Genomic DNA, 26,961 nt, shown 5'->3' with positions numbered 1-26,961 from the left:
GTTATTCACAAAGAAACGACAACGAAATTGAATATTATTTACCATCGTAAATATTTTTAAAATGGATTAATATATATAAAGTTTTCATTACGTTTGTACAATTTCTGAACGAAACCTTGTTCAGGGTTGCTAGTTGTTATAACTTTACTCAATTTGAATATTTTATATACTCAGTTACTGTAGTTTTTCGTAATTGGGAAAGAATAAAATAACTGGATTTATAAATTTATATAATATCACTTCTTTCAACTTACTTGTTGTTAAACATGGTTAGGTTCACATTCACGTCGAGGTTCTTGAATGGTTCATGGCAGATCATTGGCAGATTGTAGGGATTTTCTTTTTTTATATGCCCACCCCAATTTGACGTTTCAATGTTTTGACGTAAACAAGAAATACGCCCGTGAAAATATTTTGCTGTTCAGTTATGTATTAATTCCAGATTCCAGAGCTCTAATTAAAACGATCAGCTCCCGTGAATAATTGCATAAACTTTTCATTAGTTCCAATCCGATCCTGTAGTCTCTCCTTCTTCCAAAGTACGTGGAAACATATCAAAGAGTGACCAAATGAGATATCAATGCGATCGTCAGTGAGCTACATCCTGTCTCACGCGCCCGGAGAGTCGGTGATGTCGCACCCCGACTACGCGCAGCAGGCGCAGCACCATGCCTGCCTGCTGGTGCTCGTCAAAGGCGTTGGGGGCATGCTGAAGAACTTCAACAAGCTGTGGGAAAGGATACAGAGAGTCAACAATATCAAAGTTACTGGTGAGCTACTTTTGCTGTACAAAGACTGATAACTGGTAATTTCCTCAAAGGTTAACTGGAAGAGATCGCATACAGGGATAAGTTCACCTTTGTTGTATTTAATTCACTTTGTAACTGAACTGAACTAAACATACATACATAGGTACCTACATAACTGGTTCTATGTGTTGCCTTTGAAACCAGCAGTTGTGGATTCTGTTTTCAAATCTCATGTGGTAGAACTGATCTTTCATAGTTGTGTTCATAAAGAAAAGAAAAAGTGTATAAAGTAAACCTTGATCATTTATTTATTTAATGTGCATTAAAGACAATAGGAGAGAATAAGACAATAAGTACAAATAAAGATAAATAATATTAATTGTGATAATAGATCGTTCGCAATGTCGGGCCATGCTCGTTGACATCACCATCCCCCATGATGAGAATCTCGTGAAGGCCGAGAAGGACAAGTCCAGTAAGTACCTAGACTTGGCTCACGAGATAACCGCCATGTGGGATGTTGATTCGACGATCATTGTCCCGATAGTCGTTTCAGTGAACGGTTTAATAGCGAAGAGTCTCGACCAACATCTTGAGAGACTCTCGCTTGGTGGTTGGATCAAGGGACAGATGCAGAAGGCGGTGATCTTGGACACGGCGCGGATAGTCCGCTGGTTCCTCTCTCTGCAGCCCTGACCACCGGTAGCTTGGGCCTTGCCCCGCTGCTGGCGGCACCCTAGGTTAGGTTTTTTATAATGTGTCTATATGTATTTTTATTGTTTTGTAAGTGTTTTTATATTTTACTTTTATATTCATATTATAACAAACCTAACTTAAGACGAAAGATAAATAAAGAAGATAATAATATTAATAAATAAAATGTGGTTGTGTTGTGGTTTCAGCACAAAATGTGAACCAATTTAAATATAAATTAGACAAACACACCTATACATCTACTTGTCAACGATAACTGTCAATAATTACTGGATACAGGCAATATCAGTTGTCACAACTGCCTGCCTGCTTACAGAATAATAATAATAAATAAACACTAGGCAATACTAGCTTGTTGGGAGATAATTGTACCACAAACATACACAACACTCTTTAGCAACAGAGTGGTCAAAGCTTGGAACAAACTCCCAGAGGACGTAGTATCGGCCCAAAGTGTCAATGAGTTTAAGAATAAACTAGCACAAAGCAAACTCTACTCAACACTGAAAACTTGGTTGATGGCTCTAGATACAGGCATTATCAGTTATTTCAACTGCCTGCCTGCTTCACAAATAATAATAAACATGTTTTTTCTAGACTCCAGTGGACAAGCCAGAGACATCTGGGTGCGCTACGTCCGAGACTACCCAGTGGAGAACAATGACTGGGGTGACTTTCAGACGCACAGGTAATGTGACTGAAACTAGCAGTCTTCGTAATATTTGCAATTTTCTCAGTTTTTTCCTGGCATCAGCACCAATTTGGTAGCAAACAAGCAGTCAATAGAATATTTTGTGTGTAATTTTAGATTGGATTGATAAATGTATGGGATAGCTGTATTTTTTCATGACATTCTCGAAAATATGCTGATAAATGATATCCAGAAAAGGTATATTGGTATCTGTTATTTCTGATTCTGTCAATTTCTGATTTCAGGAGACTCCTTGGTCTAATTACACTGAGCAAGTTCAATAACCAAGTAGAACTAAACGAAGTTTGCCGCGTACATGAATCACTCAAGGTAAAATACTCCAGCACCTTGTATGATTCACGGGCATTTATGTTCGGTCCGGTGAGCAATATGAAGAGGCCGGAGCAGGAGCCTGAGACTTATAGCTACGATGATGACAAGTCGAGAGAAAGCTTTGGTGACAAGTAAGACTAAATTGATTTAATTTTGCATAGCAGACTCAATTGGTCCAGTTTTATGTAGATTCTAGTTAGATTACGTAATTTATAATTTGTTGACATTTTATATTCATTATTTTATATTGTTCTGTACCTATATTGTTTGCTATTGTGTTGTTTAAGTACTTGTATTGTGTATTGTGTGATTTGTCTCAGTGTTTTATGGGCTAAAAGCCTGAAATAAATGATATTTTTTTTATGTTAAATTTAAATGTCAACTGCAATTAAGGTATAAGAAAAAACCGGCCAAGTGCGTATCGGACTCGCGTTTCTAGGGTTCCGTACATAAGTCCGACTCACGTTTGACTGCACATTTGTAATAAGTTTTTCCGTCATCTATAGGTAAAGAATTATTTTGTATATTTTTTTCAAAATTTTAGACCTAGTAGTTTCGGAGATAAAGGGGGGGAATGGTTATTTTTTGGCTATTTTCTTAAATTGCTTCTAACCTAGGTATGGGAAATATATTCCCTCTGCCTTGTAAAGGCTTGACATTACTAAATTTTTCCGTTATTTTAGGGCATCAATCCCCAGTGAACAAGCAGACAGCCTGTCTTCAGCTGAAAGCTTCCCTCAATCCGCCTCATCTAGCGCGTCCATTCCCCTTCCAGAAGAAAACTTCACCACCCCCTCTAACTTCAAGACCCACGCCATGTTTTATGGCGAGAACGATCCTGTGCCAGACTTGGAACAAAATGTGGCTGATCTGATCAATGCCCTGTTCTGGGTGGTTGAGTCTAGGAGGTTGGAAAGGTCGAGGGAAAAGCTGGAAAAGGTGTCGCTCCTTTTGGCGCCTTTTGAGAAAAAGGACTTTGTTGGTGAGTTAATTCAGTGCTTCGGAAACTTTCCAGTCTGTTGGAGTAGAAATCACAGTTTTAGGAGTCACAAATGTGTTTTAAAATTAAATAAGATAAAGATAAAAGATTTTTATTCGTGAAATTATCTAAGAACACAAACTGTGAACTTTTTGGGTGACTTGAAGAGCGTACCGCCAAGGAGCCGCGATTTGCCGACACTTGATTCTTGTCATTTTTAAGTACCGTAAAGCGGGCTGAATAGGGATGGCTGGTGGATAGGGACAAAACTTAAAATGTGACAATTTTTACCTGACAATTTCTTATAAAATACCTACAAAAATTGTATCATTCGAATGAAAATAATAGTCGATTTTGTAAGATACAATTTCTGTGGGTATTTTATTAAGAAATTGTCAGGTCAATCAAATTTTAAGTTTTGTCCCTATTCACCCCAGCCATCCCTATTCACCGCGGTTAACGGTACTTATTGAATTGTACAGTAAAGATGTTTAGGTAAATGAATGTTTGTGACTGTGTGAATTAAAATGTGAAATTGTATCTTTATTCCTTTTTCCAGGTCTGGATATGGAGTCGCGAAACAACAAGAAGCGTTGCATGGGCCGCGTAACAAAGAACCTAGCAGACTTGACCCTGCAATCCGGTCTCGTGAATGAAAGCCTGAGTCTCTACCACTCGTCTGCAGAGATATTGAAGTCTGTTAATGACTGGCTGTGGCTTGCTGCTGCTAAAGAAGGTACAACTTCTTCTTCTTTGTTATACTCTTTGCAGAGAGTCGTGGTCAACTGCTGACATCAGGCACAGATGTTGCTCGCCGTACGATTTCTCGCCATTTACCGCGGTTGGAGGTCATTCTGGCAAATGCGTTCAGGGGTCTTTCCATGGCAGATTTAATTTGATCAGTCCATCGCATAGGTGGCCTTTTACGCGGTCTTGTTCCGTTTGCTCTACCCTGCACCACTTGACGCTCTATAAAATCATTGTTTCGTCTCGAGACGTGACCGAAGAAACTGAGTACGCGGGTCTTTACTGAGTATGCGGGTCGGTACAAATTACTCATAATGATAAAGCAATCCACAAGGATTCCGAACTTACAAACGCAACTAGTTTACCTATTTCTGAAAATGATAGGAAGTAGTTATTGCAGTTGATATATGATATTCCAAGCCTTGGCTTGACATATTATCAAACTAAATTTGGCCTTCAAGCATTCTCATTAAAAGAGTGGCGTTCATAAGCTAGGTAGAGTGCTTCTGATACTTAAAAGATACTTAGCGCCGAAAAAAGTAGGTACACCTATGAATTACATCAGCGGATAATTTACGATTCAGGGTTGTGATTGTGTGCTGTGGAATAAGAATGTACACTACAAAATACTTTTTTTATTTACTTTTTTGGCGTTTTTTATTTAGAAACCCACGTTGCTTTAATTTAACCATACTTTATGGTATTCGTTATACATTTTAGTACGCATTCACTATTTACTTTTTTTTTCTATTTTCCAGGCCTCTGTGCATCGTCCGCGATTCTACTCTACCCAAACTTAAGAAACCCCACCCCTTTACAAAGAAACGCGAGCTTACAAGAGAGTTCCCCCAACAAAGCTAAATCTTTAACCCTTTTCCAGTCCCAAACTGATCCTTTCAGAAAATTCAAAACCACTTCCTCCCCTCTCCGGTCTTCAAAAACCTCTAGCCCAGTCAATCCTCCGAGTGAACTAACCCCTTCGTCATCAGACAGTATCGAATCATCTTCGCGACAATCCGAAACTGACAACGCAGACTCAGAATCCTTAGCTTCATCCAGTGACATCGAATACCAGAGTCAAAAATCCTACTTAGGCCCAGACTTACCTTCGATACCTCGGCAACCTCAGTCTCAAATAATCAACCAATACTTGCTAAACGGGGATGATATTGTAGAGAAATATCGTAAAGCTATTATCCATTATAGCAAGTACCAGAATGCGGGTATAATCGAGACGGAGGCGTGCTTTAAAGCGGCGAGGATCGCCGTGGAACAGGGGAACTGCCTTCACGTATCGGGTTTCCTTCAGAATGTGATATTTATCAATCTCACTTTGAGCGAGCAGGAGAAGATACAGAGATTTGACACGCTTGCTGAGCTTTACATGGAAATAGGTACGCTATTTTATTATTAAAGTTTTATTTCTGTTAAATAGATTGATACACAAAATAACTAAAATTAGTTTTTTTTTTTACATAGATTCCGCACAAAGCCTTGGACTTTTGTATATTGTTACGCTGAGTATAGCGTCATCATAACTGACAAAACATCTGATCAGGCAAGAGGGGTTCAATCATTTCGGGATTCGGGATTGTTCTCAAAGTAGAAACAACCAATATAAATATTCTTATCTTCTCAATGTGAGGCTCTGATACTATACCCAATATACAACGTTAGCCCAAGACCACAAGCCTCAAATATTAAAATTTTATTGATAGACCTGTATGTGTAGGATTTCTTCGCAAAGCCGCGTTCTGCCAACGGCTGGCGGCAACAAGGCATGTCAGCAGCAACAACCCCAACCCGGACTGGCAGCGGTGCTACTACCTCATGCTGCACAGCTTCCCAGGCCAGAAGCTCAGTCTGGACCCCAACTACGTCATACAGCATCAAGTTGGTAAGTGCAACATGACAAACATCATCATACAATAAGCTACATAAAATAAATTTATGGCGTGTTTGAAGTCTCCAGAGCAGTGTTGGGCAAAAAGTAATTGAATTACTAATTAACAATTGCAATTACAAAATGTAATTCCAACAAATAATTTCCATTACATGTGGAAAGTAATTAAAATTTTAATTACTAATTACAATTGCAAAATGTAATTAGTAATTAAATTATTAATTACATTTTGTAGTCATTGTGAAGTCCCAGCCCCCCCTTTGCTACAGTCCAACCCGAAAGGCACCTTAGGTCGGCGCTTACGTCATTATAAGCGGCGCCCCAATACTAATGCGGTGCTTTGCGACGTAAGCGCCGACCGCCATATTCAACGTGGTTTGTCACATAGTACCCTGTAAAGGTATGATTCCACTGATTCCAGGGATAAAAAATATGTTATAACGTTATCCAGCGTATAATGGAATTCATAAAAGTTTTTCTTTATAATTACTCCAAGTAAATTTGTTCATATTTGCATATTATTAAAAAGGTAAATGAAAAGTAATTGTGTAATTTAATTACTAATTAATGTAATTACAATTGCAATTTACACAGAAAATTTAATTAATTACGCCCAACACTGCTCCAGAGTTGGAATAGCTTGAGAATTATAGCACACACCTCTTAAACAATAAGAGGAGACCAGTCTCTCAATGAGCAGTTGGTCAGTCTAACAATAAAGTCCTTTAACCTTTTGACCGCCAAAGTCAACTGATGCGCACGGCTATAGCCCAATATCAACCTACGCGCATCCGGCAAAAGTTCACGATGACACGCCGCGCACTCGTGGAGTTCAAAGGGTTAAATATCGAAGAGAGAGAGAGAAGTTATTCTTTTTACATTGTGTAAGCCAGTGATATGAAGAAACTTGCAGTCGGCTTTGTAATACCATTTTCAATATTCGCTTGTCAGGTTGGCCAGCCCTTCAAATCCAGTTACTCCAAGAGTTGGTGATCGCTGCGCGCCGTATGGGGCACCCAGCGCTCGCAACGAGACACATGACCTTCCTACTACAAACCATGTGGCCGCATCTCACCAAGCAGCAGCATAAGGAGTTCGCTATACAACTTCAGGTAAAATGTTACGATTTTAGAACGGTTAATCTGCTAATCCAGTTACTCCAAGAGTTGGGGATCACTGCGCGCCGTATGGGGCACCCAGCGCTCGCAACGAGACACATGACCTTCTTACTGCAAACCATATGGCCGCATCTCACCAAACAGCAGCATAAGGAGTTCGCTATACAACTTCAGGTAAAATGTTACGTTTTTGGAACGGTTAATCTGCTAATTCAGTTACTCCAAGAGTTGGTGATCGCTGCGCGCCGTATGGGGCACCCAGCGCTTGCAACGAGACACATGACCTTCTTACTGCAAACCATGTGGCCGCATCTCACCAAGCAGCAGCATAAGGAGTTCGCTATACAACTTCAGGTAAAATGTTACGTTTTTGAAACGGTTAATCTGCTAATTCAGTTACTCCAAGAGTTGGTGATCGCTGCGCGCCGCATTGGGCACCCAGCGCTCGCAACGAGACACATGACCTTCTTACTGCAAACCATGTGGCCGCATCTCACCAAGCAGCAGCATAAGGAGTTCGCTATACAACTTCAGGTAAAATGTTACGTTTTTGAAACGGTTAATCTGCTAATTCAGTTACCCCAAGAGTTGGTGATCGCTGCGCGCCGCATGGGGCACCCAGCGCTCGCAATGAGACACATGACCTTCTTACTGCAAACCATGTGGCCGCATCTCACCAAGCAGCAGCATAAGGAGTTCGCTATACAACTACAGGTAAAATGTTACGATTTTGGAACGGTTAGGGTCGGTTGCACCAAACCGTCCGTCACCGTTAAAGCGTTTGCAAAATTTTATTGTATAGCAAGTTTCTTACTACACTGCTGATTGACGTCAATCAGTCCGTTAAATGTGGTTGGTGCAATTGACCCTTATGGTAACATTCCATTTCTAACCGCAGCTGCACTCCTAGTACTGAACGCGTCGCTGTTATTGTCAATTTCCATAGTAAATTGAACAGTAATGCAGCTGTCGTTGGAAATAGACTGTCACCTTTAATCTGTTACTTCAGCTGCTTCAAGAGTTGCACTCATGACACATGTATGACGTCTTCATAACGCATAATCTGGGCGGCAGTAATTTTTGTAGAATGGATTTTAACAAAATGTTTAATAGTTTTAGAGATGTGGGCAAAAAACTGAAAAGAGGACCATTCCCTTTTTCCTCCATCGATAATTCGTCATCTCACCTCCACTAACGGGGAGAACTCATTTTCGAAACTCAACGAATATTCTTACTGGTGCCTAACAGAAAATAACCATGTTTACAATAATTTTAAACATAACTAATTTTAATTCCTTTACATGCACAGAACTTGGAGGTAAGATTATTTAATGTCATTGTTCATTGAAAATGAGACATATTACTCGATGTGTCCTATATATACAGTATTGCTCCTGCTTGTAGAAATTACAGACTTTTGATTACCTACTTCTTTTATGAATCTGGCGATTTTTTTGCATTCTCGTTTGTAATACCAATAAGCATCTACTGATTTCTGCATGATTTATTTTTTTGTTTATGTACTTTTGAATGTTATATTGTACTAGGTGTTGATTGTAGGTTAGGTTCGAGGTTTCTAAATATTGTTCCTTTCATGCTGCCTACGTTAATAAATATTATGCAAAATTTGCACTAATCGTTATATAGTAAGCGGGAACATAATACCTACTTGCAAAGCTGTAAATGTTGTTGAATACTAAAATTATGTGTCATTCACTTCTTTGACGATTACAAATTGTATATGAACCAACGAATTATACGAGTTTTTTTTTTAATTCTCAGAACCCAAAAGCGGCATAAATTGGTCCTTAAAATCCTTAAAATGGTGAAAATAGTTTAAAAATATTGATCAGCCGAATTCGACCCGATAGCGAAAGTTGTTTCGTACAATCTACATTCATACCGCAGTTTTGCTAAGGCTTGAAAGACACCCTGTATTAAAAAACGTCCGTTTTTCCAGGCACTATCCGCTCAGTGCGAAGGCGGTCCAGTCCCCCTAGTCCTAGAGACGGGCGAGGTGATCCCCCCCGCCAACCTCACGCACGTGCCGTCCTGCTCCGCGCTCGCGCCGCGCCCCGCGCCGCCGGCGCGCGCGCCGCATCTGATCAAGTGCAAGACGCAGAGCGGACCGTTTATATTCACGCCTATACACTTTGGCAGTTTGGAGAGGAAGGCGAAGAAGGATGAGGGGAAAATGGGTAATTACCTAGTTAAACCGGTTGCACTCCGGGAGTGCCGACAGAAGTGAAAACTCAATGACTTGTCCAAAATGTCTGCAGCATTATCGCTGTATCGAGTTTATCATTTTTTCCCCACCTCAAAAAGTGCTCAGCGCCGCTAAAGAAGTTTTCACTTCAAAAAGAAGTGATGGAAAAATACATATAGGTGGTACAATGATCGAGCAAGTTTTGGTAGCTTTGTTGGTCGGGTCCATTATTCCAGAAGGACATGAGATTGAACCTCGTTCGAGGCAATTTTTTTTCCCTATTTGTTTAAGTAACCCTTAAAAACGTAAATGTCAAATCAACGACTTGGCTTGATAAAAAACCGGGCAAGTGCGAGTCGGACTCGCGCACGAAGGGTTCCGTACCATAATGCAAAAAAAAAAAACAAAAAAAAGCAAAAAGAAAACGGTCACCCATCCAAGTACTGACCCCTCCCGACGTTGCTTAACTTTGGTCAAAAATCACGTTTGTTGTATGGGAGCCCCATTTAAATCTTTATTTTATTCTGTTTTTAGTATTTGTTGTTATAGCGGCAACAGAAATACATCATCTGTGAAAATTTCAACTGTCTAGCTATCACGGTTCGTGAGATACAGCCTGGTGACAGACGGACGGACGGACGGACAGCGAAGTCTTAGTAATAGGGTCCCGTTTTACCCTTTGGGTACGGAACCCTAAAAAAGTTACTGTTAATGTGTTATTCACCTAATACTATGACTTTCATATATTTTTTAAAAATAGTATATTTACATTTTAGTTTTTTTATGAAACAGATTTCTCAGTAAACTCACTCTGTATTTATTTTTCAGAATACCTCTGGGTAGAAGACGACATATGCGAAGTCCAAATGAAGCTAACCAACCCGCTGCCGTTCGAATTAAAAGTATCCAACATGCGCCTTCTAACCTCAGGAATAGTCTTCGAATCCATTCCAGAAACCATCATCCTACCCCCCGACTCTCCCACCACCGTGAATCTCCATGGAACTCCAAAAGAAGTGGGCGATTTACAAATCATGGGGTACTCTACCCATACGCTAGGAGTCAAGTCGAACTGTAGACTCAAGAACATGCCTATGCCTAACAAATTCCCAGCTTCGTACACTATAGAAGTCATCCCAAGTCTACCCACAATAACTATAGAGACCACAGTGGCGCCATCTGGGAATTTGAACCTGCCTAATGTGGAGAATGTTGGGAGTATTACGAACATTTCGTTGCATAATGGAGAAGGCACGGATTGTACTATGAAGATAACTAATACGAGTAATGTGCCTATTGAATATTTGGATTTGGCGATTCAGGTAAGGTTTTAACAATCTTTTAGTTATTTTTCGCTATACCTGGCCGGGGTGCATGCAGACCAAAAAGGAGATGCGTCCAAGTCGGACGACTTGGACGCATTTAATACGGATTGGCGGGAACGTACAAACGATAGGGTTGAGTGGAGGAAAGGAGGGGAGCCCTTTGCCCAGCAGTGAGACACTAAACCAGGCTAACAAAAAAAATAATACCTACAATATATCGTTCTAATTGTATACTGAGGTTCATTCGTACAATGAGGTTTTGGGTGCGGGGATGTTCTAGCCCAAAAATAGATATAATTAAATCAGAAAATATTTAAACATTTCTGAGCACATTTAGAGCTTACTACCTATTTTTAATAAACGTAAGCATTTCCGCTCTTAAAACTCCGGGTACGGTTTTTTTTTACCTTTTTCTATTTATGGCCAGTGTACGATCTTGATTTTTAGGGTTCCGTACCCAAAGGGTAAAACGGGACCCTATTACTAAGACTTCGCTGTCCGTCCGTCCGTCCGTCCGTCTGTCTGTCACCAGGCTGTATCTCACGAACCGTGATAGCTAGACAGATGATGTATTTCTGTTGCCGCTATAACAACAAATACTAAAAACAGAATAAAATAAAGATTTAAGTGGGCCCATACAGCAAACGTGATTTTTGACCAAAGTTAAGCAACGTCGGGCGTGGTCAGTACTTGGATGGGTGACCGTTTTCTTTTTGCATTTTTTTCCGTTTTTTTCTTTGCTTCAGGGTACGGTACCCTTCGTGCGCGAATCCGACTCGCACTTGCCCGGTTTTTTTTAGGTATCTTACTTTCTTGTCTCCTTTATTCTAGTCAAACATGGACACCCAGCTCCAGTCAAAAGTATTCCAATGGTCCAACGACGACATCCAATCGCAACTGCCGATCCATCCCAACGAGACCGCCACAATAACCATGAAGCTCTACGGGGAAGCGGACTTCCTAGACCTAGGAGGTGTTGGCGGTGACGTGTTCCCGAACAGTTTGACGTCGAATTATCCTTCGAGAGTTGGGTCGCCGGTTCCTAATGCACAGACTTCGCTGCCCACACAGAGTTCTAATGCACATACGTCGCTTAGCAGCGGATTGGTGCCTAATAGGAATCTTTCAGGCAGCTTCAGGTATTTTCTTTGACATTCCTAGTGTTTTATCAGTACAAATCACCTGTCTTGCGGGCGCTCCGAAGCTTAGTTGTAATTTCTACGGAGCTAGGAGCATAATAACCAAAGAAATATTCGATGAAACGCGCTATTTCGACGAGAGAAAGGGAAAACATATTTCCGAACAGTTTGACGTCGAATTATCCTTCGAGGGTTGGGTCGCCGGTTCCTAATGCTCAGACTTCGCTGCCCACACAGAGTTCTAACGCACATACGTCGCTTAGCAGCGGATTGGTGCCTAATAGAAATCTTTCAGGCAGCTTCAGGTATTTACTTCGACATTCCTAGTGTTTTATCAGTGCAAATCACCTGTCTTGCGGGCGGTCCGAAGCTTAGTTGTAATTTCTACGATGCTAGGAGCATAATAACCAAAAAAATATTCGATGAAACGCGCTATTTCGACGAGAGAAAGGGAAAACATATTTCCGAACAGTTTGACGTCGAATTATCCTTCGAGGGTTGGGTCGCCGGTTCCTAATGCTCAGACGTCGCTGCCTACGCAGAGCTCTAATGCGCATACTTCGCTTAGCAGCGGATTGGTGCCTAATAGGAATCTTTCCGGCAGTTTTAGGTATTTACTTTGACATTCCTAGTGTTTTATCAGTGCAAATCATCTGTCTTGCGGGCGCTCCGAAGCTTAGTTGTAATTTCTACGGAGCTAGGAGCATAATAACCAAAGAAATATTCGATGAAACGCGCTGTTTGACGTCGAATTATCCTTCGAGGGTTGGGTCGCCGGTTCCTAATGCTCAGACGTCGCTGCCTACGCAGAGCTCTAATGCGCATACTTCGCTTAGCAGCGGATTGGTGCCTAATAGGAATCTTTCCGGCAGTTTTAGGTATTATTATTATTTTTAAATAGTGAATAGAATCAGGCGCTACTTTGCGGAAGAATATTTTGTATTAAGTTAGTATTATTTTTTACACAATACTGCATCCCTGGGTGTGTCAATAACAAGAACTTTGAAATGGACACTCAGCAAATACCTATTTGGTTGCTGTTTTTCAGGTCAACCAATTCTCACACAACCAACTGGTCAGCCCCTATATCGGTGATGCCACCTTCGCGCGGCAGGCAGATTGAAACTCAGGTTAGTTTTATTTATTGATGTTTGATTTGAATTTAACAAACAAATTGAATCATTATATTAAAAAATCGATTCTCGATTTTAAGCCGTTCGCATTGATGAAAAGTCAGGATTTCATACAGTAATCATTTTGAGCCTAAGAACACCTAAAGTCGTCATGATTAGTAGTGCTGACAGCGCCAGGAACGCTTATAGTTGTAAACTTAAATTATGCTTGCAAGTAAGGTTTATATTGACACGCTTGCGCCCGCGATCTCTGTGGATCTTGCGGACATTCGAAAGGTTCATGATAGGATCTCATTGGCCTCATTACCCACCGGCGCTTTTACAACGCGCGATAACAAGCGTTTGAATGACACAAATAGATACATGTGTATTTATTCACACGATGGCGGTGGCGCTTTTTATCAAGCGTTGTTGGATTTTCGACTTTAAGCGTTGGTCGTTAAACCGAATTTAGCGTGTAGACGGATTCAAGCGCTTTTTTAACGCGCGTTGAAAAAGCTCTCGTGTAAATGGGGCCTTAAGCGCGGAAAATTAGTTCCATGTAAAAAATAAATCAAATGAAAAATCTATGGCTCATTCTTGTATTGTTTCGTAGGTGATAATAAGGTACTCCGGCGGCCGTGGCAAAGAGATGCACTGTCGGCAATCCACGCTACAGATCAATCTAGAATTGTTGCCGAGCGTGTCCATCACCCACTGGGATGTGCTGCCTGCGGAAATGTAAGCACCCCATTACCACAATTTTTAGGGTTCCGTACCCAAAGGGTAAAACGGGACCCTATTACTAAGACTTCGCTGTCCGTCCGTCCGTCTGGCCGTCTGTCTGTCACCAGGCTGTATCTCACGAACCGTGATAGCTAGACAGTTGAAATTTTCACATATGATGTATTTCTGTTGCCGCTATAACAACAAATACTAAAAACAATAAAATAAAGATTTAAATGGGGCTCCCATACAGCAAACGTGATTTTTGACCAAAGTTAAGCAACGTCGGGCGTGGTCAGTACTTGGATGGGTGACCGTTTTCTCTTTGCATTTTTTCCGTTTTTTTTTTGCTTTATGGTACGGAACCCTTCGTGCGCGAGTCCGACTCGCACTTGCCCGGTTTTTTTATTTTACACTTTGTCTATGTAACTGCGAAAGATACTCCACCAACAGTTAATTGAAATATATAACATACTAGCGACCCGCCCCGGCTTCGCACGGGTTAGCAAATTATACACCTAAACCTTCCTCAAGAATCACTCTTGATAGGTGTAAACAGCATGAAAATCCGTTCAGTAGTTTTTTAGTTTATCGCGAACAAACTTACAAACACAATGACGCGGCGGGGCTTTGTTTTATAAGGTGTGTATGAGAATAAGTGATCAAGCCCTTGGGTGCCTGAGACTTGATTCGAACCGGGACCTTAGCGCTCGCTACTAACGCCATACTGCCGTCTTTACCAGGCTAAGGGATATATATTTCCCACATACGGCACTTCCATCATGTGTTCTTTCGATGAGTAAGACAGACATTTCAAAAATGACAATCTAATGTCAGTCTTACTCAAAATAGAACATGTTTGAAGTGCCGCATGTGGGAAATATCTTAGAGCATTTAATAACTGGAGTCGTCTTTAAGAGCTTACCCCTCTGCCGAAAAACTTGCACAATTGTGCAAACTTTTGTATGGACTGACATGCCTATTTGTACGTTACGTACAAATCATGTAGAAATAGCAACATTGGACGTCCCCTCCCCCGCAAAAAACGACAGACTATTTCGTAAAGAAAATGACAGCGATGACATCTCCTCCATCTCCAACTAAATGCTCTAAGGGGAAATATATATCTCTCGGCCTGGTAAAAGGTTAAAAACAAAGGGAAATTAATGTTTAATAAAAAAAACTCTGATTATCTTAATGTTTCACAGCCCCAGCCAGCTGTACCTAGTGCTCGACGTGTCAAACCTGACGTCAGAAGAGATGGAGTTCCACTACGCGCCTCAAAAGCACATCCTCATAGAGAGCCGCGAGTCGTGCCGCGTGCCCGTGCCCCTACCGAGGTGCCCGTTCAACGTGCAACCCTGCAAGAAGGACGAAGGTAACTCATTCTTTTTCACCACACCAGCTCGGAAAGGCTTACTTTGCACTTCGAAAACGAATAGCAAAGTTGCATTTAATCCACATGTGAGGCACAGTAATCAAATGCAAATTTTGTGTTGTTTTCTTATGTTTGCTGGTAGAATTGACTTTTAAATGGTGATTTTGGATGATAAATATTTAATAACATTCATTTGGATTTGATTTGGTTTGATATTTTACATTTAATATTTGCTTCGGGTTGGTGTGGTGAAAAATTTTGTGTTTCACTCGGGGGCAAATTTTGTTTAACCCTCGTGCTTTGAAACTTTCGCAACGCTCAAGATTCCATTTTTCGAACCACTCGCTACGCTCGTGGTTCAATTTTGGAATCTTTCGCTTGCTCGGGTATCAATATTAGTACGAGCGGTTAAACAACAATTTTGCCCCCTTTTAAAACAAATAACTATTTCCAGTCACCATCAGTAATATCGGTATCGTCTTGGATCGTCCCATTCGTTTTTCCTCAAGTTCTTAAATTAGTCCTACTCTGCTTTCGTCACTCATTCTGCATTGAAAGCCACCGACGATTGTAACGAATGTAGAATGAATGACGAAAGCAGAATAGGACTAATTTAAGAACGTGACGAAAAACGAATGGGACGACCCAAGACGATACCATAATATCGGAGCGACCATGGTATTTACAAATATCTAAACAAATCATTTATTATCAAGACGTTAAGGTGCATGTTCAGTATTTTTGAGCACTTAAGCCGCTCCTATTTATCTGATGGCAACTATACTCCGCTCTCATTCTCCTTAATCCTTTGAACGCCACGCCTATCGTGTGCGACGCGTCACCTAAAATAAAAACTTCAGCGAAATTCCTAGTGTAGTAACTGTAGTAAGTAATTAAATTACAACAGGATCTTGAATGTAGCATAAATGTGACGTTTTCAACCAAAAGGTCGCATCGCAAAACCACATAGTCGGTTGTCGTTAAGGTTGATTTCAAATTGAAGCTATATATGGAAATGACCCCTTATTGACAACCGACAATAACTCTTTTGATTGAGAATGGCACAAAATACTGCTTTATACATAGATACTCGGTTTAATTTTCTTTAATCAATAGAGATGCCACTGCTACCATATTCGTCAACATTAATTTTCAGTTTATACCGTTTCCTGGCTCGTATCAATGAGTTTTTCGGAACTTATGTACGAAATATCATTTGATATTTACCACTAGCTTTTCGGTGAAGAAAAACGTCGTGAGGAAACCTGCATACATCTGCGAAGAAATTAAAAGGTGTATGTGAAGTCCCCAATCCGCATTGGGCTAGAGTGGGGATTATAGCCCAAACCCTCTCGTGTTTGAGAGAAGGCCTGTGCCCAGCAGTGGGATGTATATAGGCTAAATTATTATATTATTATACCATTTTCCTATGACAGATGCCATGGAATCCAAGTCAATAAGCACCGGAACCTCCACCAACAGCCTGGAGCTCATGTGCTCGGAACATATCACCAACAACGTAGAACTGCAATGGCACCTCGTCCACTCCGACATTCGCGGCCGCGCCTCCGTCAAGGGCATCACGCTGTCGCAAGCTATGATGGATATTGTGCGCATGTCGCCTTTGAACTGGGGTAAGTGTATATACCTGATACCTGCTGTGGCAGCCTGGAGCTCAGGTGCTCCGAGCATATCACAAACAACGTAGAACTGCAATGGCACCTCGTCCACTCCGACATTCGCGGCCGCGCCTCCGTCAAGGGCATCACGCTGTCGCAAGCTATGATGGATATTGTGCGCATGTCGCCTTTGAATTGAGGTAAGTGCATATAGGGTAATTCGCCAGTAACTGGCCGGTTTTAGTAACAGGCCGTCCTAAAGTAAAAATGAATTCTATTCACCTATAAATAGAATTCTTTTTAGTATAAGGTGGCCAGTTATTGAAATCTTATACTAAAATGAATTCTGTTTATAGGTGAATAGAATTCATTTTTAGTTTAGGGCGGCCAGTTACTGGCGAATTACCCTACCTAATACCTGTGGAATGTGGATGGCCATGGAACTCGATTCCCAACAGGTTGCTTAATTTTCATACAGCTGAATGCTTTTTGACAGCTAATAAATCAGCAAAACCAAATTGTTTTATGCACCGCCATGGATTTATTTTGCATACACTAAAAGATGGAAGAAAACGCCACTTTACTCGCTCACTCACTTTCAATCCCCACTAGATTTGAGCAAAATGAGTGATATAGCAATAGGGGGTTATCTGCAGTGTTCTGCAGCCAGAGTACAGCACTAAACTAGCTAGTAAACCATACCTGTGATTTAAACTGCTTTTTGACAAGTTTTCACAGACAAATAAATATGACATTGCTGCATCAAAGCGGTTTGTTCACAAGGGCCTACCGGGAAACGCGAAAATCGAAATTTAGTATTCTGCCTCTTTATCGCTCGAATAAGCCAGGACTATAACAATGGACCCGGGTATGTCCTTAAACTACGTCCAAGACTACCGGTGGACGGGCAGCAGCATCCCTCAAATTCGGTGTACTCGACTGCGATCGCCAACCCGCCTGCCAAGCGTGGCGATTATGGCATTCACCCCCCATAAGGGGACGGCCAATGTTCAGCAGTGGACAACAGAGACAGCAACAGTCTTATGGCTGAGATGATGATGATGATGATCGCTCGAATATGCAAGACTGATAGAGAGGTTAGATAACGAAATTTCGATTTTCTTGTTTCGCGGTAGACCCCCAGATTGTGATGGATTGTAGGAGTAGCGCCCCCTACTAATATTCTCTATTAAGGTGATTTGAAAAATTGTTCTGCAGATCTGGTCCCTGTGGAAGGGTATCCAATCTGTGTATGGACCCTATGGACGAGCTTCTTGCCGGAAAAATGGGACAATAATGTCCGATTTTTTATACATTCAACACCTCTTTTTCCTTTACAGAAGTAAGCGTGAACTCCCAATGTATCAAGCCACAAGAAGAGTACAGCTGCACAGCCGGCGAGTGCATCTCGCTCGGCGTGGCCGTGTGGAACCACCTCAGCAGGCCGCTGCACCGCCTCTGTCTGTCCGTCCAGCTGTACCAGGACTATAACAATGGCGTGCTCAGCTATAAGCTCGATAACAGGGTCGCTACTGCGGGGAATAACAAGTGAGTGTCATTTACTTGTGAGAGAAAATCGTGCATGATGTCTATAGGACTTATAGCTGAATACATGGCACAGGCCGCTGTACCGCCTCTGTCTGTCCGTCCAGCTGTACCAGGACTATAACAATGGCGTGCTCAGCTATAAGCTCGATAAAAGGGTCGCTACTGCGGGGAATAACAAGTGTGTGTCATTTACTTGTGACAGGAAAAATCATGCATGTCTATAGGACTTATAGCTGAATACATGTCACAGGTGACTAGTCTATCTCGCTCAGTGTTAGTATGGAACCCCCTCAGCAGGCCGCTGCACCGCCTCTGTCTGTCCGTCCAGCTATACCAGGACTATAACAATGGCGTGCTCAGCTATAAGCTCGATAACAGGGTCGCTACTGCGGGGAATAACAAGTGAGTGTAATTTACTTGTGAGAGAACAATTTAATTAAATCCTATTCAATTGGAACAAAGTCGCTCCTCGCAGAGTTTTCCTTCGTTCAATTTTCCAACAACGCAAAATCAACTCTATTTTTTACTGTTTAGGTTCAAATTTCAGTGGCAAGTTTTGGATTATTCATTTGTATGGAGGATATTATGAGTATTGTGCAACTTGTACAGTCGCCATCAGATATATCGGAGCGGCCAAGGTGTTCACAATATCTGAACAAGCACTCTAACGCCTTGACAATAGAGGCGTGTTCAGATATTTGTGAGCACCTTGACCGCTCCGATATATCTGATGGCGACTGTACCAGATAATTACCTCTCATTTTTCTTTGTTTTTCAGAGTGGTTCTCACTACACTGCCAGAATCAGCTAAAGCTTATCACGAATGTACAGTCGTATTCCTGACGCCCGGCGAATACAAAATCGATATCCAATGCTCCACGACGGAACCAATATTAGATGACCCCTCTATGGAAGACCATCAGTCCCTAATTCAAACCTGCGCGGAGGTCAGCCATACCTGGCGATTCATACCGCCCGTCGCTATCAGTGTAACTGATTAGTTTTAAGCTTAATTATTTATTTTGTTATGAATCTGAAATATTTATTGGCACGTTTATTTCTATCTGAGGCTCATTTTTTTAATTGTAAGTTCAGGTTACTTCGTAATTAGGGCGCTAGAAAATATATTTCTATTCTAAAGGTATTTTTACTCGACAATTTCTGCATGCAGGCTTAAACTTAAGGGAAGTAGCCTGCGCTAACGATTGGACTGTAAAATATATTTTTTATTCATTATTTACACTGCATTTTTATTTTTAAACCAATTTTACAGATGAGTTCCACCTCCTAATAAGTGCCTCCTCAGTTTCATTCTCAAAGAAACTTTATAGTACAAATTGTACATACTTGAAATGCTCAAGCTTTGGTTTCCTAGGATAGCGGTGCCGTCATAGCGGCCGTCTCCATTTGGTCTCCATACAAAATAATACGGCTAAATATAGATTTCGTAATATTTAGAATGGAGACGGCCGCTATATTACGGCACCGCTGTCCTAGGAAAACCGTGCTTTAGATGAGTTTGACGAATCTAGTATTAAACTGGATTCGGTTTGAGTGGTGGGGATAACTGACAGAACAGTATAGTCTTGTGTATCTTTCAGTAGGAGTAGCAGCGAAAGCGCTATTATATTATTGTTTGTCCTTGTCACAATCTCACATATTTTTTGTTCCCCGCCTTAAATTTAGTATGGATTATGGTGGGCAACAAATAAATTCGACCAATCGTAGTGTCGCATTGCGTATGTTTTGTCCCCCACGGAGGCACGCGTATACCACTTCTATAGGATGCTACCTTCTATCTTTGACGCCAATTTGATCAGAAATTTGAGGGTTCCGTCTTGATTGGGCTTAAAAACGCTATGTAGTCCCACACGCACTAGCTGCTGTAAATATAAATAAAATTTTATATAATATTTTGAGTTTGACCAGTGGCCTATTTTATAAAGCTACAAGTTACAATTTACAAGCGGAAGTCACGTTCTAACACATAGGGTTAGAAAGAGACTTCCGCTTGTAAATTGTAACTTGTAGCTTTATAAAATGGGCCATATGGATTGTCTCATGTCAAACATAGACATAGAGAATCCTACGGTCTCTGTTTTACCCTAGTACTAGCACCCGAAAAATGGGATGTGTGTAGTTTTCTTTGTTATTTATGCACAAAATACAAATATACAACAATGGACAAATGGAGGACTTAATGCCAAATAGCTTTCTCTATCTGTCAACCGTAGAGTCAAACAGAGATACAATTGCTGCTATTATTTACTGACAAATTTGGTTTGCCAGACTATAGAGTCTGTGCGGAAAGAGAAGAGTCGTGGCAGAAACGGGAACTAACATTTTAAATTTTATATGGCAATCAAACCTTTGACACCTGTCTTGTAAAAAGTAAACAATCTTCTGTCAATGTAAATTTTTATTAACAAAAACCCCAAGTTTTATGTATAAAATATTTTCAAAACACGATAAAGCCGTAAATAAAACCATAAGGAAAATTATATTTAACATTGTTCGGTTTTGTCAGCGGGAAGAAAACGGCTAAAAGCCGACTATCGACTTACAAAAAGTCGCGGAACGTGTTTCCGCTATTCGCGGGTATTGATGTTGTATTTAATATTAAATAATTACCTATTTAATAAGCCCCCTAAGTAACTTGTCTCCGGTACATAATCGGTAAGTATATTCATTCAAAATACATTAATTTTCATAAATATGCAGGTCATTCATGAACTTTAAAATAACTGACAAATAGTCTTGATACTTGCCATTTTACGCATATTTATATGTAATTTCTTTTTCAGGATTGTGTAAAAGTACCTACGGTATCTCGAATAAAAGACCGCTAAGTAGGTGATATACAAGAATTCGTAATCTACGTGCCGGATTCAAGCACATCCAGTTCAGATGAAGATAGTTCTATGAGTGTCCCTGGTTGTTTTGAAGCTAGCTCAAACATAAGTGACATTGAATATTTTAATTCAGACTTCGATTACAAAGAATAAAACTTTTTCTAATAAAATATTTCTTTATTTGTAGGTTCTGTTAGTTATGAAATTATATTTCATATTTAGCAGTGACTTTTCGGCGAAGTAAAATATCGTGAGATGAGAGAACCGGACATATCCCCAATAAGGCCTACCTACTTATGCACTATTTTTATTCATATTCATATTTATTATTAATAATGTACACATACATTACAAGTCAAGTTTACAATGGGTGAAATATATCCCAGATAAAATTACAGTTCTATTGCCCAATTTCTACCCGATCTACCCGGTTTTAATAACTGTTGGACTGCACAGATTAGGCAGTACATAAATGAGACTCGTATCTTGTTTGGTACTAAAATTACAGTTGTATTGGGCAGATTCTTAAATAGTTTTAGCAGTTTTGTCAATCGCAGTCACTTTTTAGTATCTGAGATATAAAAACAAGTGTATTTTAAAAAGAAAACTAGTACCTGCGCTAAATCAGAGGATTGAGTTGACGAGCCGACACCACCACCAGGCTCCGTTTCGTAAGCCGTGGTACAAAACGGAACAAAAGGGATTCAAGTATCATGACCTTTAGTGTCGTACTATAATCACGTGACCAGTGTTGTCAGCATAGCAAAAACCATAAAATAGCACTGGCGCGCCCTCAAATCCCACGACTCTTCTCTTTCCGCACAGACTCTAATATACATATCTGCTCGGCTGTATGTCCAAATTCCTAAGTCATATGTTACCGAATAGTAAAAATACAATTTCACTCAAACTGTCACTGTCAACTTGAATGTCAACAGTCGGCTTGTATTTTGTATTTAATTAAAAATTAACACTACTAATAAACAGCAATCGCTGTCGTTCTGTTGTAACTACGGTGTTATACCAATAAATATATCCTCGGCAAAATGGCTTCAGGTAACTGCGTGGTGAAAGGCTGCAAAACAACACATTTCAACAAAGGTCTCGCCACAAACTTCCATCCGTAAGTAAAATTCTTGATTTACTGGCTGTAAATAACATTTGCAATTACATCAAGACGTTATATTAAATGCTAATTATGTTAAAGATCCTAGTACTGTGATTGTTATAAAGGTTGTAACTAAACATAACCTAAAATACTAGATTAATTTATTTTCTTCCAACCTTTCTCGATTTCAGATGTCCAACTTCATTGGAAATGAGGAACAGGTGGTTACAAATTTTGAAGCATAGATGTACTATACTGGATTGGGCGAAAAGTAGAATTTGTTCAAAACATTTTGAAAATAAATACTTCGATGCCCAAAGAAAACTTAAACCAAACGCCATACCTACACTGTTCCCAGCAATGGGACCGGATTCAGCTTCTAAGACTATTGTTAAGGTGAATAATATTAATAGATTATTTTATAATCTTCACATTATAACCTCTAGCCGCCCAGAGACCTATAAAAAGGTCTCCTGTTCCATTCTAATTTGAGCTTTGTGTTGACAAAATAAAATTTTATTTTGCTTGGCATGATTTGACGTATGGGCGGCTAGAGGAAAAATGAGGAAATCAATATGTACAGTCAGTTGCAGAGATAGTAGTTGATCCCCCTCTGCAAATTTCTATACATGGGTCAGGGTGGTATTCCACCTATCTTTGTCCAATGTGTATTGCGTCTCACATTTTGCTTTAACCTTTTGAAATCCACAGACGGCAAATGACGTCAACGCATTTTGCGTGACAACGACGCCAAAGACGGCATTTGACGTCGATCGTTTTTTGATGAAAATGTAGTGAAAAACACCCCACTTTTAGGTTGGCATTATTTATTCACAAAACTAAATTTTACCCCCGTGGTGTCAGTGGCACGGCAAATGGATGCGCCTTTTGGCGTTCTAAAGGTTAATGAGAGAGTGAGACACACTAACACTGGACAGATGGAATACCACCCTCAGTTATTTCAAAATCAAATTAAAAATGTCTTTATTGCCAGATTATGATACTTTGATAATAGTAAAACATGGTATGGAAAATAAATATGCTAATGCTAACATCATACTTATGAATGAAGTAGGTATATTATTTTTTAGCAAACAACTAATATGTACAAAACCTGTCCTGGAGCATTATGCCCTAGCTGTAAATTTTTGATGGGTTTTTGAATTGCATTCATGTCATAATATTAGTTTTTACCTGATACTAATGTTGCAGAATACTAACAGTTCAAGCTCTAAGTTGGATAAGGCTCTCAGCAGGATGACACAGGCCGAACTCATGTCTGACGTCAAGTTAACTCTAGTTCGAATGAAAGAGCCCATTAACTTGAGTGAATTTGTCTATGATGACTTGAAATGTAAGCCTGATGCTCCAATGGAAGCTAAGCTGTGGGTATTGATCAAGAAACAAGAATATTTGAATAATATGCTGACTGAGGCAGTTGTGAAAAATAATAAAAACCTTGAAGTTCTACAGAGGAGTATGACTGATACTAAAACAGGCCGAAAAGATATGGAACATAGCATTGAGAACTATAAGTATGTTATTAAATGCTTACAAGAGAAACAAGCCACTTTAGAAGAACAGGTTGAAATACTGACTGCTGTAGAGTCTCGGTAATAAAGTAATAATTACATTTTTTTTATACTTTACGCACTAGACAGACTGAATGTTCCAGTTATTTCATAAAGTGAAGAATGTTTTCACTTTGCATTAAATATTACAAACAAATTTCTCTGATTTTATTAAGTGTTCTTTATAATGTCTGCATCCCTAATTTGTACTTTGACTGAGATAAATAAACACACAAATAATTATTGAACTCATTTTATTTAAAACTCCTTAGCTTAGCAAGTCTTATTACATATAAGGCTTATTATTTCGAATAATTTAAATGGAATTTACTAAAACTTTATCTTATCTACATTTCTACAAAGTATGTATTATAAATTGTCTAGAAAAAAGATGCAATTCAGTCTTAAATCAATATTAAATATGTCACTAATTAAATAAAACATTCTTTTTTATTTCCTTCTCATTTGTTTCTCAAGAATTTCTCTTAATTTCAATTTTTTGTTAGTTTTGTCAGCCAGGGGTCTACCAAGAGGCACAATTTCCATTTGTTGCAAACGGCGCCTGAATTTTTGGTAGAACTCTAGCACACTGGTGTCAGCCCACACATGCCTGGAATCAAAGTCTAATACTCGCAATGTGTCTAAACTCTGCGCCCTACTAAGAGCTACATAAGCCTGTCCAGCTTCAAAAATCTTTGATAGAGACATTTCCACACAATCTAAAGTTAGACCTTGTGATTTGTGTATTGAGAATGCCCAAGCTAAATTCAATGGAATTTGTCTTCTGCACAACAGACTTCCACTAGCATTCTTCACATACCAACGCTCAGATCTGGCTGTATACTCTTTTTTATTCTTAAATCTTACAACAGGATATCCTTCTTCAAATCTAACTACAACTCCTCTGGCTCCATTTACTAAACCTGAATTTACATTTATATTTTTGAGCAACATTACTTGTGCTCCTATTTTTAAGATCAATTTTGATGGAGCTATAGTTTGCATGTCAAGTGTTTTACTAGCATTATCACTATCTTGAGATGTAAACACTTTTTCTTCACCTTCCAAATCTTGCAATTTAGAGTTATTTATCATTTTAGAGTCATTTGTGTGAGAGCATAGTCTTGTTGCTAAAATTCCATCACTTTCAATCTTTTGTCTAGCAGTGCCTACAAGCCTGTCACTTATCTCTTTGGTCACTCTCCCTATTCTTATACTATTTAATATGGATATAAATTCTTGATCCTTTTGTCTGTGGACTTGCTTTAGTTCATAACACAGCTGTATACATTTATCCCAACAGGCTGTTTGGAAACAGAATCTCTTTCCTGTCTGCCCCTTTTCAACTACTGGTGGTAATTGTAGGAAATCTCCACACAGTATGAGCTGTATCCCTCCAAAAGGTTTATCATTTCTTCTGACATGTCTTGCTACTGCTTCTAATTTCTGTAAATTTGAAAGGACAATGTAATGTTAACATAATACAAAAATTAACAATTATAATAATGATTAGGTTTTTTATAATGTGTTTATATGTATTTTTTATTGTTTTGTAAGTGTTTTTATATTTTACTTTTATATACATATTATAAAAACCTAGCCTAAGAAATATTATGAATAAAGGAAATAATAATGAAAATAAATGTGACAGTAATTACCTCAAAGAAAGCACCATCAACCATGGATATTTCATCAATGATTAAATGTTTACACTTTCTCCACTTTTGTGCGACAAGTGGCAGTTTCATTGCTTTCTCACACAAGTGTTCAATGGACCCGCTTCCATCTCCTATACCAGCAAATGCATGAAGTGTTGTCCCACCTAAAATAGCAATAAATATTATTATACTGTTCTTAAATACGACAATTATGAATTAATATAACATCACATAACATTTAAACATTTTTGGATATTTTTCAATGAAATAAATTTTATCTTATCATATTTTGTCTTATCTTTATCACATTTTTAGTAATTTTACTCACCAACATGGCAAGCAGCAACTCCAGTAGAGGCAGTGGCTATTGTGACATCGGGAGGTAATGCTGCTACAATTCGTTTTAGCAAAAAGCTTTTGCCAGTTCCCGCAGATCCTGTGAAAAACACATTCTTCCCCCCAAGACAAGCTTCCAGTACTCTCTGCTGCTCTGGATTCAAAGAACTTGTTGTTGTAAGAGGTGATGGTGAATACAGTTTTTTGGGTGCAGGGCCCCTTGTGGGGTCATCATGCTTTCGCTTTTTAGAAGGAGGAGAAGGTGTTGTTGTAGTCGACTTTGGAATTTTACTTTTAGCATTGTGTATATCAGCTACGGTTATAGGGCTTATTTCCTCAAAAGATTGTGCTTTCCCACTGAGCAACTTGGCTCTCATAGATTGTTTAGACGGAGTAGTCGTTGACGATGCTTCCTTATCTCCAGTCATCTTAACAAAAATGGTCCTTAAAAATGACACGAGATTTGTTGGCGGCGCGTTGGATATAAAAAGCGTGCATCCCGCCTCTTGGAATTTTACACTTGCCTTGCCTTCAGCCATGAACTTCTTGAACACGTTTATTCCTTTTAACGCTAGGCGAATGGCTGCGTGTTTTTCACTTGATATTTCCATATACATTTCTCGGAATTCATTACGAATAAGTCGAAGAGATGCAGTTCTGTAGTTGACCTTTTTCAATATGGATCCCTGAGGGGTCGTCCATTCTAATGTTGTTGCACAAGACAAAAACGAATCTCCACCCTCCATGGTTAAACTTGCAATTCAAACTAATGTTTTTATCTCATGAATTTTGAATTTAAAATAAAGAAACTGCAAGAAAGCGCAAACGCAGCGCCGCCATAATTTGCTTTGACAGATAACGGCCTGGCAGGTGACAGACGCCAACTGAGTCATTACAACGGTCCAAATTACATTTCTGCAGCTTATTACTATTTTATCTCACATATCAACAATACTTAAACTATTAAAATGAGAAAGATTTAATATGCAATAGTACATTATTGTCGAGGCTCGGAAGTAGCTACTTGCAGGCTGAGGATTCGTTTTAAACGGACGACCTTGGGAGTCCGTTTAATTGAATCCGAAGCCAGCAAGTAGCCTTCCAGCCGAGTCATATATAGTGCTTTTCTCAAAAATGGTGCAAGAAATA

At 39.6% G+C, this 26,961-nt stretch overlaps 3 protein-coding genes across 3 annotated transcripts; 2 read left to right on the top strand and 1 right to left on the bottom strand.

The window, feature by feature from the left end:
• Nucleotides 1–367: 367 nt before the first annotated feature.
• LOC134672494 (protein brunelleschi) lies at nt 368–19,523 on the top strand. Its single transcript, XM_063530434.1, has 17 exons — nt 368–770; nt 2,061–2,151; nt 2,400–2,618; nt 3,171–3,469; nt 4,026–4,202; nt 4,972–5,607; nt 5,946–6,110; nt 7,068–7,228; nt 9,195–9,432; nt 10,269–10,762; nt 11,597–11,904; nt 12,953–13,034; nt 13,633–13,757; nt 14,951–15,120; nt 16,557–16,754; nt 18,080–18,287; nt 19,066–19,523. Exons 1-17 carry the CDS (start codon nt 581–583, stop codon nt 19,286–19,288), a joined length of 3,984 nt encoding a protein of 1,327 aa, XP_063386504.1. The 5' UTR covers nt 368–580; the 3' UTR covers nt 19,289–19,523.
• A 2,540-nt stretch (nt 19,524–22,063) lies between these two features.
• On the top strand, nt 22,064–24,061 carry LOC134672493 (uncharacterized). The gene is made up of 3 exons (XM_063530433.1): nt 22,064–22,262; nt 22,439–22,643; nt 23,460–24,061. Exons 1-3 carry the CDS (start codon nt 22,186–22,188, stop codon nt 23,862–23,864), a joined length of 687 nt encoding a protein of 228 aa, XP_063386503.1. The 5' UTR covers nt 22,064–22,185; the 3' UTR covers nt 23,865–24,061.
• Nucleotides 24,062–24,085: 24 nt separating this feature from the next.
• Nucleotides 24,086–26,645, bottom strand: LOC134672492 (ATP-dependent DNA helicase PIF1). Its single transcript, XM_063530432.1, has 3 exons — nt 25,805–26,645; nt 25,477–25,640; nt 24,086–25,264 (listed from the first exon to the last, which is right to left on the bottom strand). The coding sequence occupies exons 1-3, from the start codon at nt 26,556–26,558 to the stop codon at nt 24,269–24,271; spliced, it is 1,914 nt and encodes a 637-aa protein (XP_063386502.1). The 5' UTR covers nt 26,559–26,645; the 3' UTR covers nt 24,086–24,268.
• Between the last annotated feature and the right edge of the window lie 316 nt (nt 26,646–26,961).

Source organism: Cydia fagiglandana, chromosome 17 (assembly GCF_963556715.1).
Source record: "Cydia fagiglandana chromosome 17, ilCydFagi1.1, whole genome shotgun sequence".
NCBI lineage: Eukaryota > Metazoa > Arthropoda > Insecta > Lepidoptera > Tortricidae > Cydia > Cydia fagiglandana.
Note: the sequence above shows the minus strand (reverse complement) of the source record. Positions and strands in the feature narration are given on the sequence as shown.

Coding starts and splice junctions, on each gene's coding strand:
- LOC134672493 (XM_063530433.1), top strand. CDS start 22,186: ATGGCTTCAGGTAACTGCGTGGTGAAAGGCTGCAAAACAACACATTTC. Junction 22,263..22,438: donor CTCGCCACAAACTTCCATCC/GTAAGTAAAATT, acceptor TCTCGATTTCAG/ATGTCCAACTTCATTGGAAA. Junction 22,644..23,459: donor CTTCTAAGACTATTGTTAAG/GTGAATAATATT, acceptor CTAATGTTGCAG/AATACTAACAGTTCAAGCTC.
- LOC134672494 (XM_063530434.1), top strand. CDS start 581: ATGCGATCGTCAGTGAGCTACATCCTGTCTCACGCGCCCGGAGAGTCG. Junction 771..2,060: donor CAACAATATCAAAGTTACTG/GTGAGCTACTTT, acceptor TGTTTTTTCTAG/ACTCCAGTGGACAAGCCAGA. Junction 18,288..19,065: donor GCTACTGCGGGGAATAACAA/GTGAGTGTCATT, acceptor TTTGTTTTTCAG/AGTGGTTCTCACTACACTGC.
- LOC134672492 (XM_063530432.1), bottom strand. CDS start 26,558: ATGGAGGGTGGAGATTCGTTTTTGTCTTGTGCAACAACATTAGAATGG. Junction 25,641..25,804: donor AGTTGCTGCTTGCCATGTTG/GTGAGTAAAATT, acceptor TTGCTATTTTAG/GTGGGACAACACTTCATGCA. Junction 25,265..25,476: donor TTGATGGTGCTTTCTTTGAG/GTAATTACTGTC, acceptor TCAAATTTACAG/AAATTAGAAGCAGTAGCAAG.